General features: G+C 40.6%; 1 protein-coding gene across 6 annotated transcripts; it reads right to left on the bottom strand.

The window, feature by feature from the left end:
- Window positions 1–24,720, bottom strand: CDC7 (cell division cycle 7). 6 transcript variants are annotated; one of them, XM_074369930.1, is made up of 12 exons: window positions 24,577–24,720; window positions 23,726–23,920; window positions 16,437–16,520; window positions 14,873–15,008; window positions 11,496–11,589; window positions 11,268–11,410; window positions 10,080–10,329; window positions 9,369–9,464; window positions 8,533–8,711; window positions 7,639–7,721; window positions 5,312–5,461; window positions 1–1,772 (listed from the first exon to the last, which is right to left on the bottom strand). In XM_074369930.1, the coding sequence occupies exons 2-12, from the start codon at window positions 23,838–23,840 to the stop codon at window positions 1,369–1,371; spliced, it is 1,734 nt and encodes a 577-aa protein (XP_074226031.1). In that variant the 5' UTR covers window positions 23,841–23,920; window positions 24,577–24,720; the 3' UTR covers window positions 1–1,368. The 6 variants fall into 6 exon arrangements, with proteins under 6 accessions (XP_074226031.1, XP_074226035.1, XP_074226033.1 ...); XM_074369934.1 differs by having other exon boundaries at window positions 23,726–23,903; window positions 24,577–24,710; XM_074369932.1 differs by having other exon boundaries at window positions 24,010–24,676.

The raw sequence follows: 24,720 nt of genomic DNA, 5'->3' as shown, positions 1-24,720 counted from the left end.
TTGACATAAAAAATGTAAAAGGACAGCTTTATTAAACGTACAAATTCAAGGACATTCAAGTCTTTTTCTTAAAGATTACAGCATGAGAAGTCAACAGATCAATGATAATGGGGTGTGTGTGTGTGTGTGTGTGTGTATGAATAATACTTACAGATGGAGTAGAGATATAGTAACTTCAATGCTCAAAACAACAAAATGGATGTTACATGGCTCAGAGCTGTTTTAAACTCTACCATCACCAAGTGGGAAACCTCAGCCGACCCACACACCCAGGCTCATTTCCCACAGGAAATCTGATCCGCTGTCACTGATGTACATCGTTCTGGAGCGTCCTAACACACAAACCTCTCTCAGGTCCTTTCTACTTTGCCTGCCTCCTTATTACTGTCCCTGCCTAACCAAGACCCCAGTGATCATCCTCTGCACAGGACCAACTCCGTCAAAACAGGACACAGATCTGAATGGCTCCAGGCGGAGCAGAAACTTCCAATAATATTCTCAATTCCGTGTTCTCTTTCCTTTTAGCAGCTACCAAATTATACCTAAGACAGTACAAAAAACCCCACACATATTCGGAGAAAAAGAAAAGCATTTTGGACTATCTATCTTCACCTTGGTCCTATGGCTTCTTATATCAACCAGTGAATATATTATTTTAATTTCCCAATTGCAAACACAGGCAATATTTAGCAAAGCACCCAGAAACCTTGTGGAAAGCACCATAAAATTTCCAAGGAGAATGTGTTACATGGGGGTAGACAAGGTAGAGATATCAAGAGAAACCATTAAGAAAGACATAGCAATTCACACAAAAACTGCTTTCACAAAATACTATTTTAAATTAATAAATTAAATTCAATTTTAAGCAATCCCTCTCCCAGTATCTCCTCATTGTTTTAGTGTTCATAAAAGGTGTAATATATGCGTCTAGAAGGAAAAATATCTTCTTCACCTACAGGATGGTTAGAGCACCAGCACCAGGCTGTTTCCCAGACGTGCACACAGCTCGGAGACACCAGTAAACGAAGTCTTCTGACTCACATAATTCCTATCACAACCCTTAATTTTAAGACTTAAACCTTGAAACCCCTATGTACTTTTTCTGCATGCGGCAGTCACAAGTAATTAGGGAAACTCAACACCCGACTCTGCTCAGGTAGATCTAACTCAAACGTCATTTTGTCAGTCCACAGAACTAGCCCATGCATTTTAAGTAATCTTAATCTGTATTTTAGAATCTGCAATGAAAGCAGATACTGAAATTTTAAAATAAACTATTCACTCTGTCCTGGTGTCTAATCAAGAATTTACGGCTGTAACAAACCTCACCTCACAATACACAACAGCAAACTTAAAGAACAACAATCATTAGCTCATATCTTTAAAAAATGGATGCAACAAAGCTTCTTCTGCTGTTATTCTTGAAGCTGGATTTAGATCTAGAAGTTTATCAAGCAGGTCGTAAGCTTCGTCAGGTACCTCATCCCAGCCTTCTACATTGGCGGTATGCTCATCAATGTGACCCCCACAGCCACTGCTGTCCCCAGTGCTGTCCCCTTTACACAGCGAGGTCCCCGAGAGCTGTGCTTGAGGTGTCTGCCCGAGCTGAGCAGCTCCGTGGCCAGTCTTCTCAGGGAAAGCTGGGTCATGGGAAGTGGGCCTTTGTGGACCACTTGTTAACTCAGAAGTGTTAGAGTGTATACCTCTGAGCTTCTCGCAGAGTCTTCTCAAGTCTTGTGCTGGAACTTCTTTGCTACACAGTATTGATTTGCCTAAAAGAGAAAAAATGTATGTTTTATACCATTTGAACATTTCAGAAGCCTCTCCCACGAGAAACATGCAAGTCTAGCCGTGTGCTTCGTGGATGTGTCTGCCCTGAACATGAGCGCGTGTCACACACCGCAAGCTGCGTTTCGCATCGCACAGCTGAAGTCAGACCGTACAGTGGGGGACGGTAAGGAGAAGGCAGTGGCTTGCAAGTTACCTGAAGGCCTCCCCGGACTCTGCCGGGCTCCAGTTCCCCACGCTCTTCACAAGGCTGCCGTTTCCAATCCCTCTCCCCTCCCCAAGCCTCCACGTGCCTTTGACGCGGTTCCTGTCTTTGGTCACAACACCCTGCACGCCCCGTGCCCAGAACACTCCTGCTTGCGTCACCACTCAGTTCCAGCAGGACCTCTGTGAGGCCGGACGCTCTCAGAGGGCCGGTCATTTTAAGCTTCTGTCGTATCCTGTAAGACTTCTATCACTGTTTTTGCAGTCCTGTGCTGTAACTGATAAAATATGTCTGTCTCACCTACTAGGCTGTGAACTCCTTGCAGATGTGGGCTATCTTATCTTTCTGAATCCCTCAACCCTAGACCATGTCTAGTACATACCAGGCTCTCAGTTAATGCCTACTGGACCAGACAAAAAGGCATTATTTAACCTCTCAGGTCTTTGTTCAAATATCACACCCTCATGATGCTGTCCTTCGCCAGCCTACTCGACAGCTAAGCCCCCCTCACTCCCTCCCCACTTTCGGTTTCCCCAGTACCCGCCTGACAGTATGTGCATGTTCATTTTGGCTCTTCCATTAGAACTTAAGCTCTGAGAAAAGAGATGCAACGACAGCTGCTCTGCTGTATCCAGTACACATGAAGTCCCAATAAAGGTTTCTGAATGAACTAATAAACCAACCGGATCTCCATTTTAAAAAATATGTCTTTGAAACAATTTCCCAAAAGAATGACCAGACATGGGCAAAAATAAGTCATGCACACGGAGAGCCAACAGTGCATTACTTTTGCCGTGTACTTCCTCATTGAACAGAATGGCTCCGAACAGTGAGCTGCACAGCATTTAGATTCCTTTCTGGGGAATGTGGATTGTTAACAAAGCAGTTACTCCAGCTCTGGATGACAGAACATTACTTTTATGTATTCTCATCTCTACTGGAGAGAGGTGTATTAAAATGGGAGAAAAAAAAAAAAGGTCGTGGTGGTGGGTGGCAGGCAGCGAGGAGACAAAACAAATTACCTAAGACTAAGTTTGTGAGGGTACAATGTCAATCCTTTTTTACTTTTATTATTCCTATTCTCTCTAAAAAATTATAGCCAGAAAAGAATGGTCATATAGTTTTATTCCTTAATTTACAGGCTGCTCTGAAGTCAGATCACTATCATTATGCATTATAGCATCTCAAGCTATACAACGTGCCTGAATTAATTTTTTTACGTGTCCAGAGAGGGCTCATTATTCAGGGAAAATAATTTAAACTACTACACTCAATCAAAAATATTTTATTACAGACTACTGTGTCAGGCATTTGTTTTATTTCTTTATTTTTTTTGTAGGGGGAGGGAGGTACTTAGGTTTATTTATTTATTTATTTGTAGAGGCGGCACTGGGGATTGAACCCAGGACCTAGTGCACACTAAGCATGCGCTCTACCACTTGAGCTATACCCTCTCCCCAGGTATCTGTTTTAGCTCAAGGTCTTCTTCTGAATTTATCTGATGTAATTCAACAAGCACTTCAGGACAGGCTACAACGGGCCAGGTCTAGGGACTGAGGATGGGGGCAGGTTACACACAGCACACGAGAAGTGGAAGTACTCTTCTGGGAACCTCCAGTAAGGTTGCCCTTTGGGTCATCAAGGGCAACACTGCTGTCGCTGCTGAGTTCTGAGTCCTTCTGTATTCAGCCCAAAGTTACAGGAAGACTGGACTGAAATACAGCTGCCCCTTGAATACCAAGGGGGTTAGGGGTGCCAACCCCCCACGCAGCCAAAAATCTGCATGTAAGTTTACATAGTCTGTCCTCTGTATCTACAGTTCCAACCTGCGAACTCAACCAGTCCCGGACTACACAGTACTGCAAAAAGAGCTGCAAACAAGTGGACCTACGCAGTTCCAACCCGTGTTGTTCAAGGGTCAGCTGCAGCTACAAAAGTCACAGTGACGAAGCTAAGACAGCACTACATAGCGTTACTTTTTTAGATGAGCGCAGACACGACAATGACAAGCCTCTAAAGCCCTTGCCTGCTGTCATGGCGCTCGCCCTGGAGTGACTGGAGCTCTCCAGCAAAATGCTCTGAGTTCTGGAGACACACTTTCTATTCATAGGCTTCTCATGAAGTTACTTAATAGCAGATGAAAGTTTTCTCAATCAGTTGAAAATAAACACACTCATGTAAGAAGGTAATTTTCAAGGTGTCAACCTTGCCTTCCTTCTCTGGCTCCATTCCCCACGTGTGTGTAATATTTCACCCTACTACCATGAGATAGAACTTTCTTACAACAGGCTCAAGAAAGGCACAAATTGTAGACCAACTCTGCTGCAGGAACACTTATTGGTAAGCATCTATTATGAAGCTCTCTTCACAACCACCGCTATCTTTTCCTGGCGGGTAGGACCATGGCATTGGTGCTGAAGCAAGGGACAATCATTTCTGCAGTGGTTTTTCCTCAGAAGTAGTTGTTGGTCAGAATCGCTTGTTTTTTTCAAACTAACAAGCCTCGACCCTTTCTATGTATCATATTTTTCTGAATCATATTTTCCAGGAAAAGATGGGGTGAGACAGGCATATGTATTACTTGAAGTTCCTCAGAAAATTCTCAAATGTGCCCCTAATTAAGCCCCACTGATTCTGGGGCTGGGCAAGACGCAGCCCAGCTACACTGGAGGTGGGTTGACAGAAATTCTGTCCCAAAAGAGTGTTTCATATTGTGTGGCAGCATGATGACTCAATCACATCCACCCACTCTGAGAAGTATTAACTACAGTTGTGCATGGAAAACAAGCACGAGCTGGGCATGAGTTCAAGCTGCTGGCCAAAGCAAGGCGAGGGAACTCCCAGGTGCCCCATGAAGCACACTGCAGAGCCCGGTTTTGAAGTACAAGAACTCGTGCAGTTAAGGAGATGACGTCTCATGTCCAGTAAGTGCTTACAATGCTATTCCATCAGTAAAGGTGTTCTGGTTCATTTCCCTTCTCAGGTGCTCTAACCCTAAGGGACCTGACACTAACACACACTCCATTACGTTCCCCACTGCAGTCCTCACGACACTGGATTATACTTAACTATTTACTTTTCAGGACAGACTACAATCATTAAAGGCAGGCCCAAGGACACTTGATGCTTAATAAATACACAGTAAACAAATTAAAACATAGTATGAAAAATATTTATGTAATAAAGTCAAACACAACTACAAGGAGTTAAGATTTTATTCCTTATTCTTTTGTTTCAGGTTGTAAAGCTGAACTTTAAAGTGATTTATAGGCAATAATAAAAGACATTTGTTTTGTTCTATAATGCAAACCTGCTTACCAAAAGCTTTAGCAGCCTGGATAGTTTCCCTGGACCCACGAATTGTCATGATCTGAGCCAAGGCGGTTAAATCATCACTTGCTTTATAAAATGGATATCGTCCACTAAGCAAAGAGAGGAATATGACACCTGCAGACCACATGTCAATTGCTGTAATGGAAAACAAACTTTAAAAAGAACTCCAATCTACAATTCTGTTTCTACATCAGTAGTTCTCAGCCTTCACTGCGCATTCAAATAATCCTGAGAGCCTTAAACGAAATTCTGATGCCCTGGCCCCAGCTCGTCAGAGGGTCTGATTTACTCTTCTGGAGTAGGGCTTGGGCATCAGTCTCTTTTTTAGTTCACATGTATGTACTGTTCCTTGTTTCTAAGAACAGATTAGAGCTTTAGATCTTTAAACTCACATAGTTATCAAAGGAATGAAGCCAACTACAAAATAAGAATCAACAGAATGCGGTAATCCAGTCATAAAGGACAGTCAGATGTGCTCACACACATTCAAGAAATCAATTATCTAACTTATAAATACAAGTAGTTCATTTGTGTCTGTCTTTCCCTTTTTTTTTTTTTTTTTTTTTAAGATTTGACATATAAGTGACATCATATGGCATTTTTCTTTCTCTTTTCCCGCCCACTTCACTTAGAATGACGCTCTCCAGGTCTATCCATGTTGCTGCAAATGAAATTATTTAAGTCTTTTTTAAAGTTCCTCAGGTGCTTTTAATGTAATTTCAGGTTTGAGAATCCCTGGTCTAACACCCTTAATGCAAAATACAATCTTTTCTTTCTTGAGTAACATGTTGATGAATTTAAAAGGATATTTCGTCACTAAGTAAATGCACATTTTATAACATCAAAATAAATCAAAAGTAGCTATGTAGGAAAAAATCTGATGCTCCTCAAGAGTTACAAACCATAGTGGCCAAAGTGCTTCATTTCTGTGAAAAGTACTGAACATGAGCAGCTCGTTTTCAGCCAGGTGCTAACTCTAACTTTTGCTGTGGAAACTTTAATCTCCAGAACTCTGGCAGTTAAGAGTAAAACCAGCTCAGCCTCATGTGAAGACACTCACAAAAAAAAAAGTTTAGGGACGCCTTCTCTCTTAATTGTTGAACTCCCAGTATCACCAAGTTATCTGCTCTCATCTCTTGGCCACCGCATCATCTGCCTTTCTTCATTCCCTGTGCACCTCTGCCTGCTCCTTCAATGTTTCCCCCAAGCCTTTGGGGCTGAGGTTCCCCAGAGTTCCAACTCCTTCCCTGTACACTCCCCTGATCGGCCCATCCACTTCACAGCTTCAACTACCATTTGCATAGTAATCATGACACTCAACTGTATTTGCAGCCCAGACTTCCCTGAGCTTCAGACTTACTTTTATTTTGTTGGATATCTCTGTTTGTCTCACAAATATCTCAAACCAATTATGCCCTCAATCGTCCTTACCCTTCCCTGTACCCCAGTTACTTCTTTATTCTCCATCTTGGTTACTGGCACCCATTCAAGTCCCTCCAAGCTAGGAATCTGATAAACACCCTGATGCCTTTTGCCCACCACCTAACACCCAAATCCCACATCCAATTAGCCACCAAGCTCTGCCTTTGCAATTCTTCATTTTTCTGTTCATTCCTATGACTACTGCCCTCATTCAGGTGTTCATTATCTCTCACCTGGACCTGGTCCTCCCTGCACACCTGCCAGAATGACCCATCTAGAATACAACTATTACTACTTCTTTCTCTTGAATAACTTTCAAAAACCTACAGGAAACAGCCCAGGCCACATAACAAGTGTGATCTGATCCTGTCTACCTCTTTTCAGGCTTATTTCTCACCACCCCCTGATTTCCAGCAAACATTCCAGCAACACTAGTAAACTTCTACTGTTTCCTGTATGGCCATGCTGTTTCTAAGTCCCTCTGCTCGTGAGAACCCCCCACTCCATTTACATTCCCTTCTCAGATGCTCCCTCTTCCACGAACTTCCTTCCATGAGCCCTTCAGATAAGAATATCCCTAAATCCTCTGTATGAAGTTTTATAACCACACACAACAGGTTATTATATAATTATTTGAGATTATATCCTGACTAGAGTGCAAGCAGATAGTTCTATCCCTTTTCTATATTATTAGCAAGCACGGAATAAACATACAACAACTGAATGCGCTTCTGTAAAGTCCACAATCCCAGTGAAGAGCAGGACTCAGCTCTTCAGCAAGATGTCCCTGGGTTCCTGCCCCATGGCAGCTCTTTCTAGGTACAGACACACCATCACACGCACCCGCAGCGACCAGTTTAGTCAGGTTCTGTACTTCCAGTGCAACATACCTGTAGTTTGATTGGGGCACTTTGTCAAGACCTCCGGCGCTCTGAATCCCGGTGTACCTGCCCTAGGCGCAACCTGCTGCCGTCTTATGATGGCAAAATAAGATTTTTCTAGTTATGTTAAAGTTTAATTATTTAAGACCAAAAAACAACATTTATCAATTTAGTTCACAGAAATTTCTACCTTGATACTTATATAAATGAAAGTTTTAAGCAAATGATATTTCAGTGATAAAAATCCTCTATATTTTGCTTCTGGAGATCCCTCCCCCAACACTAGTTCCCAAGGCCAACTCCAGAAAGGTTTTAAGTAGCTTCTAGGCATAAAAAGAGGTAGTAAATGATAAGAGGCATAACAGAAGAATAGAAGACGACAGGAACTCCGAGGTACAAAAATTCTCTTTGGAGTGATTATTAACTACTGATACTCTTGTTCACTTACACATGTGAGTTCATCAGGAAAGGCTCATGAAAGCTTATTAAAGTCCTGAAGGGAGGAAAGAAATTTATGTAGCAAAGAGCTGGAGGTGGGAGTGAGAGGAGCTCTATTATCTGACTCAGGTTACTCTACACAGGCAGGTAGAAAGAAATCAAGATTAAGCTAGCGAGTGAAACACGCAATTCTAAAGTTTCAAAAGAGTTATCCCTACCGCTACCAAAAGTATTTGCATGTAAAAAGCAAGTGTGTTTTCCAAAGAGCATGTGCACGTCAAGTGAAAAAACATGATGACAGCTGTCGTTTGCTCTTCAAGGTACCAACCCGCACTAGTGCCTGTGCAGTTCACAGAACTTCACTGTTTCCTTTCACTTAGATCAACTGCCCACCAAAATCAACGCAATTTCTCATCTGGTCTGGACACATGCTGGTGAATTTATAGCACCATCAAAACACATTACCTTGAAAGGCAAATACTGCAAACTCTATCTGTTGCATAACAGTCACAGGTCAGGCTAGCTGGACAAGAACTGGCAGCTTTCCTCATCTCACCACTACTCATAACTTTGGTAGAAACAGCCTTCTTTTTTGTTGCTAATTTTCTAGAGAGTAAATCCACAGTCTTTGACTGCTTCATAAGCTGTAAAAGAAAAGTCATAGTCTCTATTTTCATGTCATTTAACATGATGCCTCAAATGCCAGTGTGGCGAAAAGCAACAGGAGTCTTTTCAGGTTTTTGTGTTGAATAAACATACTAAAGTTTACTAATTAGTCCCAGTTTGGTGAATTTCTGAATTACACTTTGTTAGAACTCAGGTTCCTGAAACGCTACAAAGTATAAACAGTTACGTTCTAGTGCTAACTCCTTCCACAGCTGCAAACTGCACCCGCACATCAGCTGAAAGGGCACCACACGTCAGTTCAAAGCCACTTAACACTGATGGCACTTTTGTAACCTTTACGGACACCTTTACGCCATCAACTGTTGCAAATGCGCTAGCTGTTGGGGAGATCACATTCTAGCTCAGGAAAGTAAGAGCCTTAACGTCCTAAATGTTCCTTTAAAGAAACAGCAACAAGGTCAACTAATCAAAAATGATGAAAAATTCCACAAGAAAAGTTCAGAAAAAACTGGAGAAAATGAAAGTGTTGACAAGATGCTCAAAGCAGTAATATCTTCTGCCAAAGCAAAACTCTTTTAAAAACATACTGATAATAAAAGCTAATCTAGCCACTCCCTAAATTCTCTTCGGCGTACAACTGCCGGATGATTGCACTCTTAAGCTACGTTACTTACTTTCACTGCAGGGCTCTCATGTGAAATGGAGCTGTGTACATTGAAATTTCTTTCTCCAAAAACAGAGCGCTGGACAAAAGGGCCTACAGATCCCTCCTACAATACCAACAGAAACAAGGAAAATAAGGATTACATCGCTAACACTTCCTGCCAGCTGTACTCTGTTACAGTTTTGAAAGAGTTAAGCGACATAAAACAAAAACAGCTGCATCCAAGTCATTCTCAGGCACCAAAACAATTCTGTAAAAGGAGAAAACAGTCTAGACAGAACCCTTCACCCCATACAATGTTATCATAGTCCACAGATACATATATTACTAAAAAATTCCAAAACCACCTGCATGGATGTTACATTTTGCTGTGCAGCTAAAATGGAGACAGACACTTCAGAATTTCCCCCCTATAACTAATGCTTTCTTTTAAAAAGGATAATTAATATTAACTTTATAACATGCAGGGAAAATTTACTATTTTCCATTTTTGTTATATAATGCAGTTGTGATGACAAAGACATTATAAATCTACCAAGTAAATTTGTTTTGAAATTGTAAAACAATCCATTGTAAAGCTTAGTGTGGACACCAACTGAATATATTAACAAAAAAACATTTTTTTTAGTGGCAAGTATCATCCTAGAATTAGAACTCCCTCTGTTGGATGAAGTACACGTCTAAAACCACATTAGTATTTAAGAAATAAGAGAGGTAGAACCTTTCCATCTTTTCCTTGTTTAGTCTGAATCTGTGCATTTGTGTAGGGCCTTTTAACAGAACTTTTGGTGGTGGGCTGCTGGTCCAGCTCCTTAGGTGCTGCTGGGCCACTCGAAATTTTGTTTCCTGTGATTACGTAGGATTTATTTTGTGAACAACTCTCCTGTTGAGCTTCAGACTGGACAAGTTTGAGAAGCTCTATTTTCGTATCATGGGTTCCCTGGGCCAAACCAAAGTCTACCAAGGCATACCTATGAAACAAAAGCAAGCATTTTTACTTCTCCGTAACCTCTGTAACAATCAAAGCTTAGGTGACATCATAATCCTTTCAAACCGCACTCACACAGACACTGTGATTCTTCTGGGGATAAATTAAGGATTTATAATATTCTTGAAAAAAGAAAAGTAAGTTTGACAGACAAGACAAAGATTTAACAGCTAACTAGGATTGAAAATTAAGGGAAGACTTATCCCCCTCCACACACACAAATCTTTTCTCCTCTTCTTCCAATGGCCTGTGCTGACAAGGCAGACCAGGAAAGCCATATGTAAACATGTCTCTGCTCTCTGACGGTGCCAGAGATGGCATCACAGCAGATAATTTTTAATTAAACAAGTTTAAACGAAAAGTAAACTAAAAATCATGGTTTAAAGATCTGATTTAATTAAAGAAAAATTAAAAAGTCATGAGTGTAAAAGCCCAAGAAGTTATAGTTCTGTTCTTACTACACTCAATATGATCCACCGTACAAACAGCAATATTGAAGTTTTCAGTTTACAATGCCTCTGTGTACATAGTTAGCATAAACAATATACACAAAAGCAAAACAGAGCTCAAACAGGAAACTGGCTATCACGCAGTCCAATCCCCCCATTTACTAGAAAACGAAGCCCAGAGATAAACGTGTGAGGTAACAAAGCAGAAATAAACACCAAGCACCAAACCCCAGACCCTTCTAAGTCTCTCTTAGCTAAGTGCCATTTTCACTGAGCCATGGTGCATCTAATAATGTACGCTGTTTTACTAACACAGTTTTGTCTTCTCCTTAAGTGTATTTCCCTTCCCCACCTACAATGAAAATCTGAAATGGAAAAATATCTGTTGCAGTATGTTCTATGTCTAAGAGATGGACCCCATAGTACAAATTCCTTCAAGGGTAAATATTTTCCGGTAGTTTCCCATACTTACTTTTTCAGGTGCCTATTATATAAAAAATTGCTGGGCTTAACATCACGGTGAACAATACCAAACTGATGAATGCGTTTCAGAGCTCTGAACAGATTAAACATATATTCCCGTACTTCTTGAAAAGAAAGAGAATTCAGAATGTCCTAAAATAAAGTTATGAATAAGTTCATAAGATTGTTTTCAATGAAATATTTTGCTAATAAAAATTCAAGAAATATTAAAACCTACCAAAAAGGACTCATGCTCCAGATACGGCATAGCGATAACCACATGATCGTTTTTCCTAAAGCTGTATTTAACTCCCATGACATTGTCTTGCCCCCTAGTGGAAAAATGCACAATGAACTTTAGAGGAAAGGTCAAATGAAGTGAAACTTTATACTCAGTTTTTTAAAAAATGCTATTTTAGCAATGCATAAATGCTAGAAAACTAACTTAAAACCATCACCGTATAGAACAGTATACACATTTAACTGACTTATACAAAAAATAAAGCTTTAAAAAAAAAGTACCAGTTATGAGGTTATAATTCAAAAATAAGATAATTAAGAGTTTTAATTGGGAAAGTGACCAAATGAGAAGGAAAAGGTAAGTAACAAAAATGAGTTAACAAGACTTAGCAGCAGATATGATGATAACAGTAATAGATAAATTAAATAATAACAGCTAACATTTATCGAGCATTCACTGCGTGCCAGGCTGAGCTAAGCACTTCACATCTATCAAAAAGTTCACCTCACCTTCCCAACAGCCCTCTGAGGGTGACGCTGTTATTTCCTCCCCACCTTTTTTCCAGATAAGGAAACTGAGGCACAGAGAGGTTAAGGAACTTCCCCAAGGTAACTGAACTAGTAAGTTGCCGAGCCAGGGTTTAAAACCAGACAGTTTGCTCCAGATCTGTGCTCTTAACCACTGGACTACGCTGCCTCACAGAAGACGAGGAAAACGGGGAAAACTGGATTTCCACGCTCCTGAGCCTGAGTGAGAAAACAGAACGCACACCAACAAATAGGTGGAGAAAGCAGGAAAAGAAGCATCAAAAACCAAAACCTCATCATTTTAATGCCATCTACCTACAAGAATGTATCTTAAGTGAGAAGTCAAGGGTAAGCCAGTAACAGTATTGTGGAGAAGTGATACCTAAAGCTGTGAAAACAAAGAGAAAAGCGAGCCTTGGGAAAGTCTCAAGCTGGGGGACAAGATAAGGAAGAAGGGGCAGAAAGCCCACATGGGGACGTCACCCAAGTGAGCAGTTTTGAAGGAAAGGGTGATCAGCATGCACGTCAAAGAGATAAGGACCGAGGAAAGGCTTTCAGTCTGGCTGAGAGGAGTGAACTGGCACAGAGGAATGAGCTCATTTTCAAAGAGCAGTTTAAGTGGAAAGGAAGAGACCAAACAGGGTTTAAGGAGGGAAAACAGGATACAGTGGAGGCAGAACATAAAGACAGTTTGCCTGAAACATCTGGTAAAGAAAAGAATAAAAACCAGTGTGGGAGCTAGAAAGGAAGCAAGACCCGGTAGACTTTTTTTCAGCACACATGCTTTTGAAGAACAAGGAAAGGAAAAGTGGTGGAGGGAGATATTTAAAGTGTGGACAAAGGAATAATCTTATTTAGGGACTAGAAGGTATGTAGTCATGCCATATAGAGGCCATCTCCCCTCTTGTCTTCTGTAATAAACAGAGGGGGGAAACAAAGAAATAGGCATGTTTGTTCAACAGATATTTAGTGGGCACTATTATTTGACAGATACTGTATCAAAGCATGGATGGTGAATTAAGATTAACAAGATTTCTGCCCTCATGGATTTTACTATCTAGTGGACATTATGGATAATAATCAACGTAATAAATAATGGCAAATTATGATAAGGGTTTTAAAAGAGATAAAAAGGTGCTGTGACAATAGAAAACAGGAGAATCTAATTTAATTCAGAGCAGATCTCTTTGAAATGTTACCACTCTTGCTCAGAGCAGAAGGACGAGGAGTTCACATGCAAAGACGGGGAAGGGCCTTCCTGGATGGGAAAGCAGTACAGGCAGAGGCCCTGAGGTGACGAAGCCCTTGGGACAAATGTGAGCAAGAGAAACTGGAGCACCGTGAGTCCTCCTTCTGGAGCACAGGTGGAAACACTGGCATAAGATAAAGTTGGAGGCTTTTTCTTCAAAGAACACTGGGAACCCCCTGAAGAACTGTAAGTGGTGGAACTAACAGTATCCAATTTACACGACATACATATATATTTTTATATTTTAAAGATCACTCTGGTTGTTTTTTGACTATGAGATTAAAAGGGGAAGAAAAGCAGTAGGCCACTGTAGTAATCTAGGCTTGGACGAAGATAGTGGTTGAGAAGACAGAAAGATATGGATGAGTTTTTAGACTTATTTTGGAGGTAAAATTGCCAGGACTTGGTGATGGATGTGGACTAGGAGAGAAATGGAGAAACTGGGTTCGATTACTAGGTTTCTGGCTTGAGCAACGAGGCACATGGTGGTGCCCTTTGCTGCCATGGGTAGATGGAAACAGATTGTTGCAACAAGTATTTATAGGAGCAGGTGAAGGTGGATTAAAATTTAGTTTTTGGCTTATTAGGTTTGAGATGTTTATCAGGTACCCAACTGGAAATGTCAAATAGGCAGGTGGATTATACAAATCTGCAGTTAAGAGGTCTGAGGTTAGATATACACGTATGGGAATCATTACTACATATTTAAAGCCGTGTGGAAATACATGTCGTCACCTAAGGGAGTCTAGAGATAGCAACCCCCAGGATGAAGCACAGAGGAACTCCAACATTTAGGGGTCAGGTACAAGAGGGAGAATTGGCAAAGGATACTGAAAATAAAAGGCCAAATAAAGCAGGAAGAAATCAAGAAGCATGTGGCAGTACAGAAGTCAAGACAGAGGTTCAAATCAGTGACGTCAAACACTCCCAGGAGTCATGGGAACAGAAAAAGGAACGTGAACTGCCACAATGGAAGTCATGGGTGACTCTAAAGCAGTTTCAGTTTAGCACAGATGAGAGCAGCCACACTGCGTGCGTGTGGTAAAAGGGGGGTGTGGAAGTGAAAACTGTGTGCAGGTAATTTCTGAGAAATCTGGCTGTGAAGGGGAGCAAAGAAATGATAGAGCAGCTGGAAGAGGGGCAGCAGTACAGGGAGGACAAGAGACATATCATGTCTCTGTGTTGACAGAACGACCTAGCACAGACACCAATGGGAAAGACACACCAGATGACTCTGCTGTTCGAAATGAAGTATGAGATGAAGCTGTCAGTACATGGGGAGATGTGAAATATGAGTTCCCCACATTAGAAAAAATATCTAGACCATGCAAGCCAAGGTTTATGATTTGGCAGGAAGAATAGAAAAAGAAGTGGTCAGAGAACAGGAAGCCAAGCTGAGCCTCAAGGGAAATCTACTCTAAAAATTAATATAAACCTAACTAGTCATTCCAAGATTAGAGGAAAAGTGCCCACAAATTGCAAACACCTGGCTGAAGAATATATTTAATCTACAGTCTCATCACCCTATTAGACATGTACTTAAAAGTCTTAAAAATTATATACAGCAGTTCAGTTAAAAACATCTTCCAATCACCTACCCAGCCACTGTCAGGCACTGAAGTTCAGCTGCAATTCTTACAGGATGACTTGTTGGAATTAAGTGTTTCAGAGCAATTTTCTCTTCAGATCCTACTTGTAATTGTGCTGTGGCCAAATAAACAGAGCTGAAAGTGCCTGTAAAACAATTTATTAGATTTTTTTAACATTTGGTTTTTAAAAATGAGACAATGCTAAAATAGTCCTTAAAAATTGTTTGAAACACATAAAAATATCATAATCATTAAAATTTTAATGACATTGAATACAAAAAGTAAACACATTTGTAAATACTAATTATTTCCAATTTTTAATAAATTCTTAACTGTCATCAGTTCTCTAGGGGGTATATTAATTCACCAAAGTTATACAGAAGTCTGTTTGACTGGGTTAGCATTAAATATTCCCATATGACCCATTCTAGTAGGTATTTTTCTACAATTTTGCTATTTGAATTGACTGAGACTTCGATACAGGTCTCCTAGAAGTAAAAATGATAATAGTCTTAGGGGAAAAGAAGACCTACAAAATTTTTTATTTTAAGAAGTTTTTTAAACTTTTAAATTTACCATGAAACTAAATAGAAAAAGTAAAAAGATTTTGTGGTCAATTAAACTTGAGAAATACTAAGTTAAAACAAATTGGGAGACTTCTTTACTACAAAACTTTCTAGACTTTAGTGTTCTGGAGTCCGTCGTAAGTAACCAAAACGGAGCTACGCGTGCTCTAGTTTCCAAACCCACTCAGCCTCTCGGAACACACTCCACCCTCCGCCCCCCGGGACCAGCTTCAGCTTGTTAGGAGGATACCAGTGTTTTCCAGAACAAAGGTTCTGCACACTAAGTCAGCGTGCAGAAAAAGGTAAGAAGAAAGAGATAAATGTTTGCCTCTTACATCCCAAATCATCACCTTCTAACCTCTCTTCCCTCACTGACCTACCCTTTTCTCATCTGACACTTTTCATTGTGAAAAGGAAGCAATGAAGCAAATAGAAGTTGTTTTTTTTTTAACTGTTAAGTTTTTAACAGCATAGCCACCAAGAAGTTCTATTATCTTTTATCTTCTCGTTCCCTTCACATCTGCCTGCCAAATTCACCCTTCAGTCAAATCAACATGACTGTCAGTCTCAATGGTATTGATGTAAACACTGACGTACCACTTTAACTCCATCATTTTGCCAACTTAGGTTTCAATGTACAAGTCTACCTAACTGTAATGGAAAAAGAGAAAAAAGATTTGGCTTTCCCTGATCAATTCCCCCCCTTTGAATTTTAAACTTTTCATTTTTATTAATTATCAATAATACATTATTAGTATATCAATACTTATAATGGCCTAAAATTTTAAAGGTTACAAAGGACTGTCCATTTTACAAATATTTATTTACTCTTTCATTCTTTCCAGGAGAAAAAAGAAAAGCTATTACCATAGTTAGTAATATAATCATGGTCTTATTTTAAAAGGGGTATTTTTTCCAATAAGAGATAATAATGAAAATCAAGGTTATACAAAGGAAAACAGGAGGAAAAAAGCTTATAAAGATAATGACCTATATCCCCAAATTACCTTCTCCAATTTTGTCCTTAATCTTAAACAGATTACCAAGCTGTGGCACAGCTTCATAAAGCTTCTCAATGTCTTTTTTAACACCTACCAAGGAAAAAAGAATTTAGTTACAATTAGTGAGAGTAAATTTTATATTTTCTTAGGTTAAAAAAAACTCAATAATTTCTAAAATGTAAGTAATTAAATTACAAATCAAATAGCTATAATGAACCTTAAAATCATAATACTAAAATCCCATCAAGTTGCTTTAACTCCCACACCTCTTGAACCAGCAGACAAAACTGAAACGTTCCAGAATCACTCACACCTAATTTCTACTACTCAGAAATTACATGCTAACAGATACACTGTCACTGCATAGAGGACAACGCACTGAAGAAGCTAAATTTTAAAAATAACTAAACAATTTGTGCTGTGATCACTAGATGGCATGACAAGGACACAAAGCAGTCTTCCTGAAAATATCTCCTTCCCCCAAAGATACAAAATCTTACAGGCCGGGACAGGTTTTATGTATTGAATATTCACAGTATACCCTAGAGAGAAGGTCTACTAAACATCTTAGGAATGTTAAAAAATATTCTTTAAAAATGGTCCCAATTTCTAGTAGTACCCTATATCCTGACAGCAGGATAAATCACTACTTTTAAATAAATATAAGCTCTGCACAAAAATGTACATGGTTAAAATACAGTCAATAATAAATACAAAATGTGATAAACTACTGGATACAAAAGAGAACTACATATTTGAGAGTCGTCAGATAAATGACCATAATAACACTCGGCATCATCGAATAGTTTAACACATTTTCAAAGCACTTTCTCATGTATTATCTTTTCAGATCTATATAACAGCATTGTGATACTGGGAGAAAGGAAATAACTATCCTGATCCTTCAGGTACAGAAACCATACTCAGAGAAGTTAAATCACTTGCCCAATTTCAGAGGTACTGCTGGTAAGTCTATAGATTCACTCATTTAACAAACACTCTTTTTAAAAACGCCCAGCAATTTGCACACTGGAAAACAAATGAACCAAGTTGATGAAGTCTCCGTGCTCCCTAGGAGCTTAGTCTAGTGGAAGAGACATGTTAAAAGCTCACTTTTAGTACAAGATTTCAACTGTAATAACAGAGGAATGCATATATTACTAGGTAGAAAGGGAATAAACACTGCTGAAGGTGCCAGGAAGCCTCAGGTGACAGTTAACCTGTGTTCTGAAGCATTTGCCAAGTAGACAAAGTGCAAGAAGGCATTTTAGGAAGGAACTACTAAGTACGGAAAGACAAGGAAAAGGAAAAGGAAAAAGGCATGGATTATTGTGCAGGAGGGGAGAGTCAGAGAGAATGAAATTCAACGTGGGAGGAAGGAAAGGCAGAGAATGCAAATGAAAGCCATGGAAAGTTTTTAAGCAGGAAGATGACAAGTGGAGGGTGAATTTCAGGAGGAGAACATTAAGAGGAGGAGACCAAATGAGAGGCCAAGAAGACCTAATCCAGTAGTTCTCCCACTTTATCACCCCATCGAAGGAGATGGGAAAACCCCAAATTCCCTCACCTTTTCATCTACGCTGCCCGTGAACTGGAGAAGCTTCATGAATTTCAATATGAGAGGCAATATAACACTAATTATGTGTACCAGTTTTGGAGATGAGAAGCCTAAGTTAAAATCCTGGATCCACTATTACCCAGCTGGTGTGACCTTGAGCACACAGCTTGTCTCTGTGAGCCTCAGTTTCCCCATCTGTAGAAAAGGGGGTAATAACAGTACCCATGCTGCTGAAATACTGTGACTATTAAATGAAATAATATGCCAAACACTACGGCAGCTTTTAACACAATGCCTGACACATGGTAAATACTAAATGACAGTGGTGATTCTTACTGTTGTAGCTACTATTATTAACTTTATTTCTCAGGGCTTTTGCTCTTACTATTATTCCCTCTGCTTGAAATCCTCTTCCTTTACAACTTCGTACCGCTTCCTACGTCTCAGTTACCTCTGACATCCTACTTAAGTCAGCACTTCTCCCGTTACCCACGTTACCCTGTTTACTGTCTTTAGAGTACTTATCCAATGTAAAATTATCCTGGTTATTTATTTGTTTGCTGCCTGCCTCCGCCCACTGGAATGTAAGTTCCACCAGCACAGGCTCCCGCCTATGTAATTCACCACAATGTGCTCAGGTCTTAGAACAGGGCCTGGCACGTTTGTTGAACGAATGAATGATTACTATCATTATGGGCATTCAGAAATAGCTGTAGAAAAACAGCAAAAGTTCAGAAGTTACAACAGAATGAAGCCAAAGACAACAGCAATCACCTCACCATAACCTACCACACCACCTCACTCTAAAACCAAAACCAAGGCCTGGGGGAAAAGTTGGCTTTCTAGCAGTCATAGTTGTCACAGTCAATTACAACCTTCCTAATGAGTGTCAAGACCAACAAGCTTCAAATTCCAGTGTCAGAGAAAAGACATCATAAATGGTCACTAACACGGTATGTCCAATCTGCTACTATATTTCTCTGACTCTAAGAAACAATTTTAACAACTGTGAAATTGGGATGCAACTTACAACTGTTGTTGGCTAGCATTAAAACTTACACAATAGGTCTCAATGACTTGAAGAAAATTCAAGAAATCACAGAGGAGCATTCACATTTAACCCTTAAGAGCTAAGTGGCTGTAGGGAGGAACAGCAGAGGTGGTGAGGTAGAAATCAAATGTAGGCCAGCTCCACAAAATTGGGCTCTTCTTAAGAACCCATTAACAATGGCTTTTTTAAAAAAATGAATTCTTCAAAGAAATTCTGCATCACTAATGTATGTGAACAATATCGTGAGGAAAAAGGGTACCAGTGAGTCTGAGCACAAAAAGATTCAGAAGAGACAGTTCTGAAATGGTTTTCTTTTCACGTATGTCCCAGAGATATACAATTACTTGTGTAACTAGGTCTAAAAGAACTCTTCCAAGAAGTATAAAAAATTCCATGTGATAAGAAAGCATTGTGTGATACTGCAACTGGCATCATTTCTGAGCAGTACATGAAATCACGGTGTGTCTTACAATCCATGGTGTTTAGGTCTGACGAAACACTTTAAGAACTATTTGTAGTCTTTTTATTACTAAATGTTTTGAAGTGCTGGTGTGCGTGTTTTGTTGTGTATGTGATTAATAACATCGAAAACTTTGTAGCAGGATGATACAGAGTCGTCCTGTCTACCAGTTTCATGTGACTATTTAAATTTAAATTAATTAAAGTTAAACAAAAATAAAAATTAACTTCCTCAGTCACACTAGCCACATGTGATAACATACAAACACCTGTTATTGCAGAAAGTTCCATCAGACAGTGCTGGTTATTAAAAAAAATAAATAAAGCTTGGAATCTAAAGAGTCTGGATTCAACTCCTATCACTAAACCACATTAGAGTTCAGTTTCTTAAGCTGTAAAACAAAGGAGTTGGATTAGACGAACTTTACCTCCCAACCACAATATTCTATGGTTTTCCTACGAGTCCCATACTTTGGAACTTCCCTTAGCATAAGCATGAGCTGGCATTAATTTCGGAGATGCTAGTTAGCTGTTCAAAATCACTAGAAGAAAAAATATGTAGTAAGAAAATACTGTAATGCACAAGCCATGTGAATGACCATGTAAGCCCAAGGTGCTCCCACACCACAACTCACTATGTGCTCACAACCTTGCTGAGTTACAAAAGTCCAGCTTCGTTTACATTAAGGTTTCCTGTCACTGGAGAACAACTTGGATGTCTCTGAACAACAGAGAACTTCCTGACAACCAATGTGAATGAAAACCCCACAAATTCTGAAGTGGGAGATAAGAGCAGACAGGAGAAAAAGCACTCATGTTAAAAGTTAGAAAATACTGCTAAAGGCAGAGACCAATGAATATATACATTGAGGACTGGGGAAAGACCCTGGAAAGTCCACAAATTAAAATACTGTTTAAATGCCCGTATTTCATACATGCAGGTCTAGGGTTCTGTTTTGCAATTTTAAGCAAATTTTTTTCGCTGCTCCACACTATATCCAAGCTGGCTATAGCAAGAGCCTCCTTAACTAGAGTCCCCGCTTTCACCCTCGATGACCTATAATCTATCTGTAACAGCAGCCAGAGCAATCCTGTTAAAGCTAAGACACCATATCACTATTTTGCAAAAAACCACTAATAGTTTCACTTCTTGCTCCACACAAAAGTCAAAGAATTACCTCCTTTCCTCACCTGTCTTTGACTTCACTCCCTTCACATGAGCTCCTAGCGATTTCTGAACGCCAGGCGCACTCCATGCATAGGGCCTTCGCACGTGCTGTTTCCCCTGCCTGGAATGCTCTTCCCCAGACATGTGCAGAGCTCACTCCTTCACCACCTTCCAGTCTTAGTTCAAATGTTACCACACTGAGGCCTTCTCTGACCAACTACACTTACCAAAATCACAATTCCCTCCCCCAGTACTTCCTACCTCCCCTTCCCATCTACATTTTCTTCACAGCACTAATCACTTTTAAACATACTATTTACTTGTTTTGTTTATTTTCTGTCGCTATCCATTAGATTGAGGGTACTGATTTTTGTGTTTTATGAACTGATTCACTCCTCGCATCTGGAAAGGTACTTGCACATAACAGACGTTTAAGAAATATTCGTAATATAAAAGAAATGTTTTCAATTATTTACCATGGAGTAGAACTCACACTCATGGAAAATACATCATGCTTATTCCAGGGCCGCGTGTACTGCCTAAAATAATGCCTCCTGTAACTAGGGAGATCATATAATTTAGCCCAAACTGGAACACTCTTGAGAATGAAAGGGGGTACTAATAATTACACTGTGAAAACAGGCACAAACTGGGTCTGTCTCAGGCAAACCAGGAAGTTACCTGTAATCCATTTTAGAAGTGTGGGCTCAGAGTACCCACATAACACACCAAAAGCAAGCCTTCCAGTACAGTTCAACAGTGTACATACAGTTCATACTTCATTCTTTCACCAAAGATATCTTTATAACATACTAAACTTGGCATATGGTAGACACTTTATAAAAACGCTTGCTGAAAGAATGAAGTAAACGCTTGATCTAATACTATACCAGGTACTTGGTTCACGGCAGCATTTTTCTTAATAGGAAAAAATGGAAAACAAAAGGTTCAACAAGCAAAGACAATTAAATGAATCACAGCACACCGCACAATGGGACATCGGCAGCCCAGCTACAGAGCACTTGATCACTCTAAGAACGGTCAAGGTGTATGCTGCTAAGGGAAAAGTGGGGCTCAGACGTGAGTTGGTTATGATCCCAACTTAACGTATCTCTGCACTCACTGGAAGAGTACAGGGATATAACAAAATGCCAACAGTGACAATAACTGGATATTTTCAATAAGCATGTGTAATTTTTATCAGAAAAAAAGTTAAAAAGCTCACAAACGTCCTAATAGAAAGAGCCATTGTATGCACCCATTATACTAAGAATTTTACTTTATGCAAGAGCATTAAATCATTCATTCAAATATTTTCAAACACCTACTATGCACTGGACACTGTTAGCCTCTGGGGACACAAAGATATACAAGAAGTCCCACCGTTCAGAAGTTATTCCATCAAGGAAAAGTCAATCTCATTAGATCATGAGACAGTTATATGTCTGGACTTTATCGACTTAACCCCTTATTGAAGTTATATTTTGATATAAACTCAGCTTTTATTAAGGGTCGAATAAAAACCATATGAATAGAACTTCAGCATGTTTTATAAATTATCAAAGGTATTGTTTACAATGTTCAATGTTCTGTTACATAAAAGCCACAAAACTTTAGAAATCTGGAATAAAATTCACCCCACTTTTCGGAAGAGTTTTAGAATAGTTGCTTTTATCCGAACACAATCCTAAGGACAAGTCAGATTCATTTATTCGTACACTCTGCCTAATGCACAACATACATCAGGAGTTACACAACATACTGCCTTTAAGGAGCCTGCAGTATAACTGAAGAGACAAGACACACAGAGTACTAAATAATACCAGAAGAATAATACAGTGACTGTCATTGTATTATGACATAAGGAAAAGGTGACCTGTGAAAAGCAGACAATTGCAAGAAAAATGGAAGGGAAGAGGGACAGCAACCATGAAACTGGATGAAAGTGGCATTTTAAGATTATTCTAGTGGCAGTGTACTAAATGAACTGGAGAATGAAAAGGAAGTGAAAGCAGGCAGTTTGAGTAAGAAACTTCATTGTAACTCAGGAGCAAAGTGTGAGGCAATGAATTAATGTGAAAGTGGGAACAGGAAGAGGCAACATCACACACATTACAAAGAAGTAAGCTGGGTGACTGGACGTGGAGGGCAAATACAAAGCATAAACCATGCATAACTCTAAAGTTTTAAGCATAGGTAACTGGAATAGTGGCTTTCACCAAATAAGGACATCAGGAAGGGTACTCATTTTAACACCAAAATGAGTGCAGCTTTAGTCATATTTTTCCAGGGTGACGTTAAAATCTATTTTGTAGTGTGTAAGTAGATTATCATGGATGAAAGGTCAAAATTTATATTTTGAACAAGTACTAAATATACTTAAGGCAAAGACAGAAAAGAAGATTTAGCTACATATACATTTTGTGAAAAACAGCAACAACAATCAATTGGAACTCCTATTTAACCAATATTTATGAAATTCCTACCACGTCCCAGGCATTGTAGTAGACCAGGAATGAGGGTGCACATCACAGTGTACAAGGTCAGGCACTGTTTGACCGTCTCCTTCCCATTTCAAGTCTGGGTAAGGGTCAAACACCACTTCATGATGTGCACTGAGATACAGTTCCTTACAACTGCTACAGACATTTCATTCACTTCTGTCAGTGAAGTCTGCTTTTAAATACGTAAGTGAAAACCCCTCCGCTGAGGATTTCTTAATTCAAGCTTTCTGCAATATGATGAGTAGAAACAAGAACACAGGTCTAGGAGAAGGGAAATGCCAGTTTGAGTATCAAGAAATTTTGTGTTCTCAGATAACAACTAATATTTACACTTCAGCAACTTCATCTGTAAAATGACATGGTTGGACTACGATCCCCCTTCTGAAATGCAATCTAATCCTATATCGAGATCTTAGGAAGCTTAAGTGGTTTGTAAAACGCTCCTGTATAAACATATAACTCACCTGAAGATTCAGGAAGTGGGCTTTGTTTTTTTTTTTTAATAATCGAAATGACAGAATTGTTGCCTGTATACCTTTGGAAACAAACACATACCTTGTAGTTTAAAATTCTGCTCATGTTTTTTTAACGAGCCATCCGCCTGAAACCAGCCACGCAGGGGAGAAAAAGCCACTGGTTCATCCATCTGAATCCCCAAAGAAGGCTCCATCACAAAGCAAGTGGGGTGCAAAATGTCAGCTATGGGGTCATGCCCACAGGGGGAGCGAAGCAGCTGTGAAAATCACAACACTGGAGACGATGAGAGGTTTGAGTCACTCAGTTAACTAAGTGCTCAGAAATGCTACTGTCCCCGAAGGGGCAAACATTTAAAAACGCACCGTATGTCCAAATCCCCAGAGGAAGGAAAACAGCCATTTCTAAGGATTCCCTTGGCTCCACTTCCACCTCCCAGAGACTCCGGCAGGGCCGACGGGAACGCGCCAGGCGGGGGGCCTCCCGAGCCGGCGGCGGGGGGGACCGCGGGGAGGAGGCAGGGCACCCGGGGAGCCGGGGACAGCGGACCGGGGCGGGGGCCTCAGTCGGGAGGGCGAGGAGGAAGTCGGCTGACTAGTGAAAGGGGGCGTCGGGCGGCTCATCCAGGGCCCATGCGAGCCGGCAAGAGCTGTACGACACTGGCCGCGAGCCCCGGGCGGAAGCGGAGGGGAATCAATGGCTCTCTCCGGCAGCGCCGGCCGCGAGCCCCGCGGGGCAGGTCCTGCCTCCCTCAGAGCCGAGAGCGCGCGGGGCGCTTAGCGCGCAGGCGCACGACTTTCCCGCCCCGGGGCAGCGGGACCCGGGGTGCGGGGGGAGGAGGACTGCGCGGCGACCAGACCGAAGTCACCATCCAGAATTCGTTTCTAGTCCCTCACAACCCCGCGCCATGGGACAAACCGTCGGAAACTCACGGTTTAAAGGAATAAGACTTCTACGGCTCCCCAGATGTCCGGGTCACCGCCGCCAGAAGCTCCCGCCTAGCGAGTCGGCCAAACGCGCCTGCGCGGCGCTTCCCGCCTCGCCGCTTCGACTTGCGCATGCGCACTGCCGGGCCC

Source organism: Camelus bactrianus, chromosome 9 (genome assembly GCF_048773025.1).
Source record: "Camelus bactrianus isolate YW-2024 breed Bactrian camel chromosome 9, ASM4877302v1, whole genome shotgun sequence".
Taxonomy (NCBI): Eukaryota; Metazoa; Chordata; class Mammalia; order Artiodactyla; family Camelidae; genus Camelus; species Camelus bactrianus.
This window is presented reverse-complemented; position numbering and strand designations above follow the sequence as displayed.

What these genes read in the sequence shown, in the direction of transcription:
- CDC7 (XM_074369930.1), bottom strand. Translation starts at nt 23,840, where the DNA reads ATGGAGCCTTCTTTGGGGATTCAGATGGATGAACCAGTGGCTTTTTCT. An exon ending in CAGTGCCTGACAGTGGCTGG is followed by an intron (nt 11,590 to 14,872) that starts GTAGGTGATTGG and finishes TTTTTCCACTAG; the next exon opens with GGGGCAAGACAATGTCATGG. An exon ending in AACAAGGAAAAGATGGAAAG is followed by an intron (nt 9,465 to 10,079) that starts GTTCTACCTCTC and finishes TTGGTATTGTAG; the next exon opens with GAGGGATCTGTAGGCCCTTT.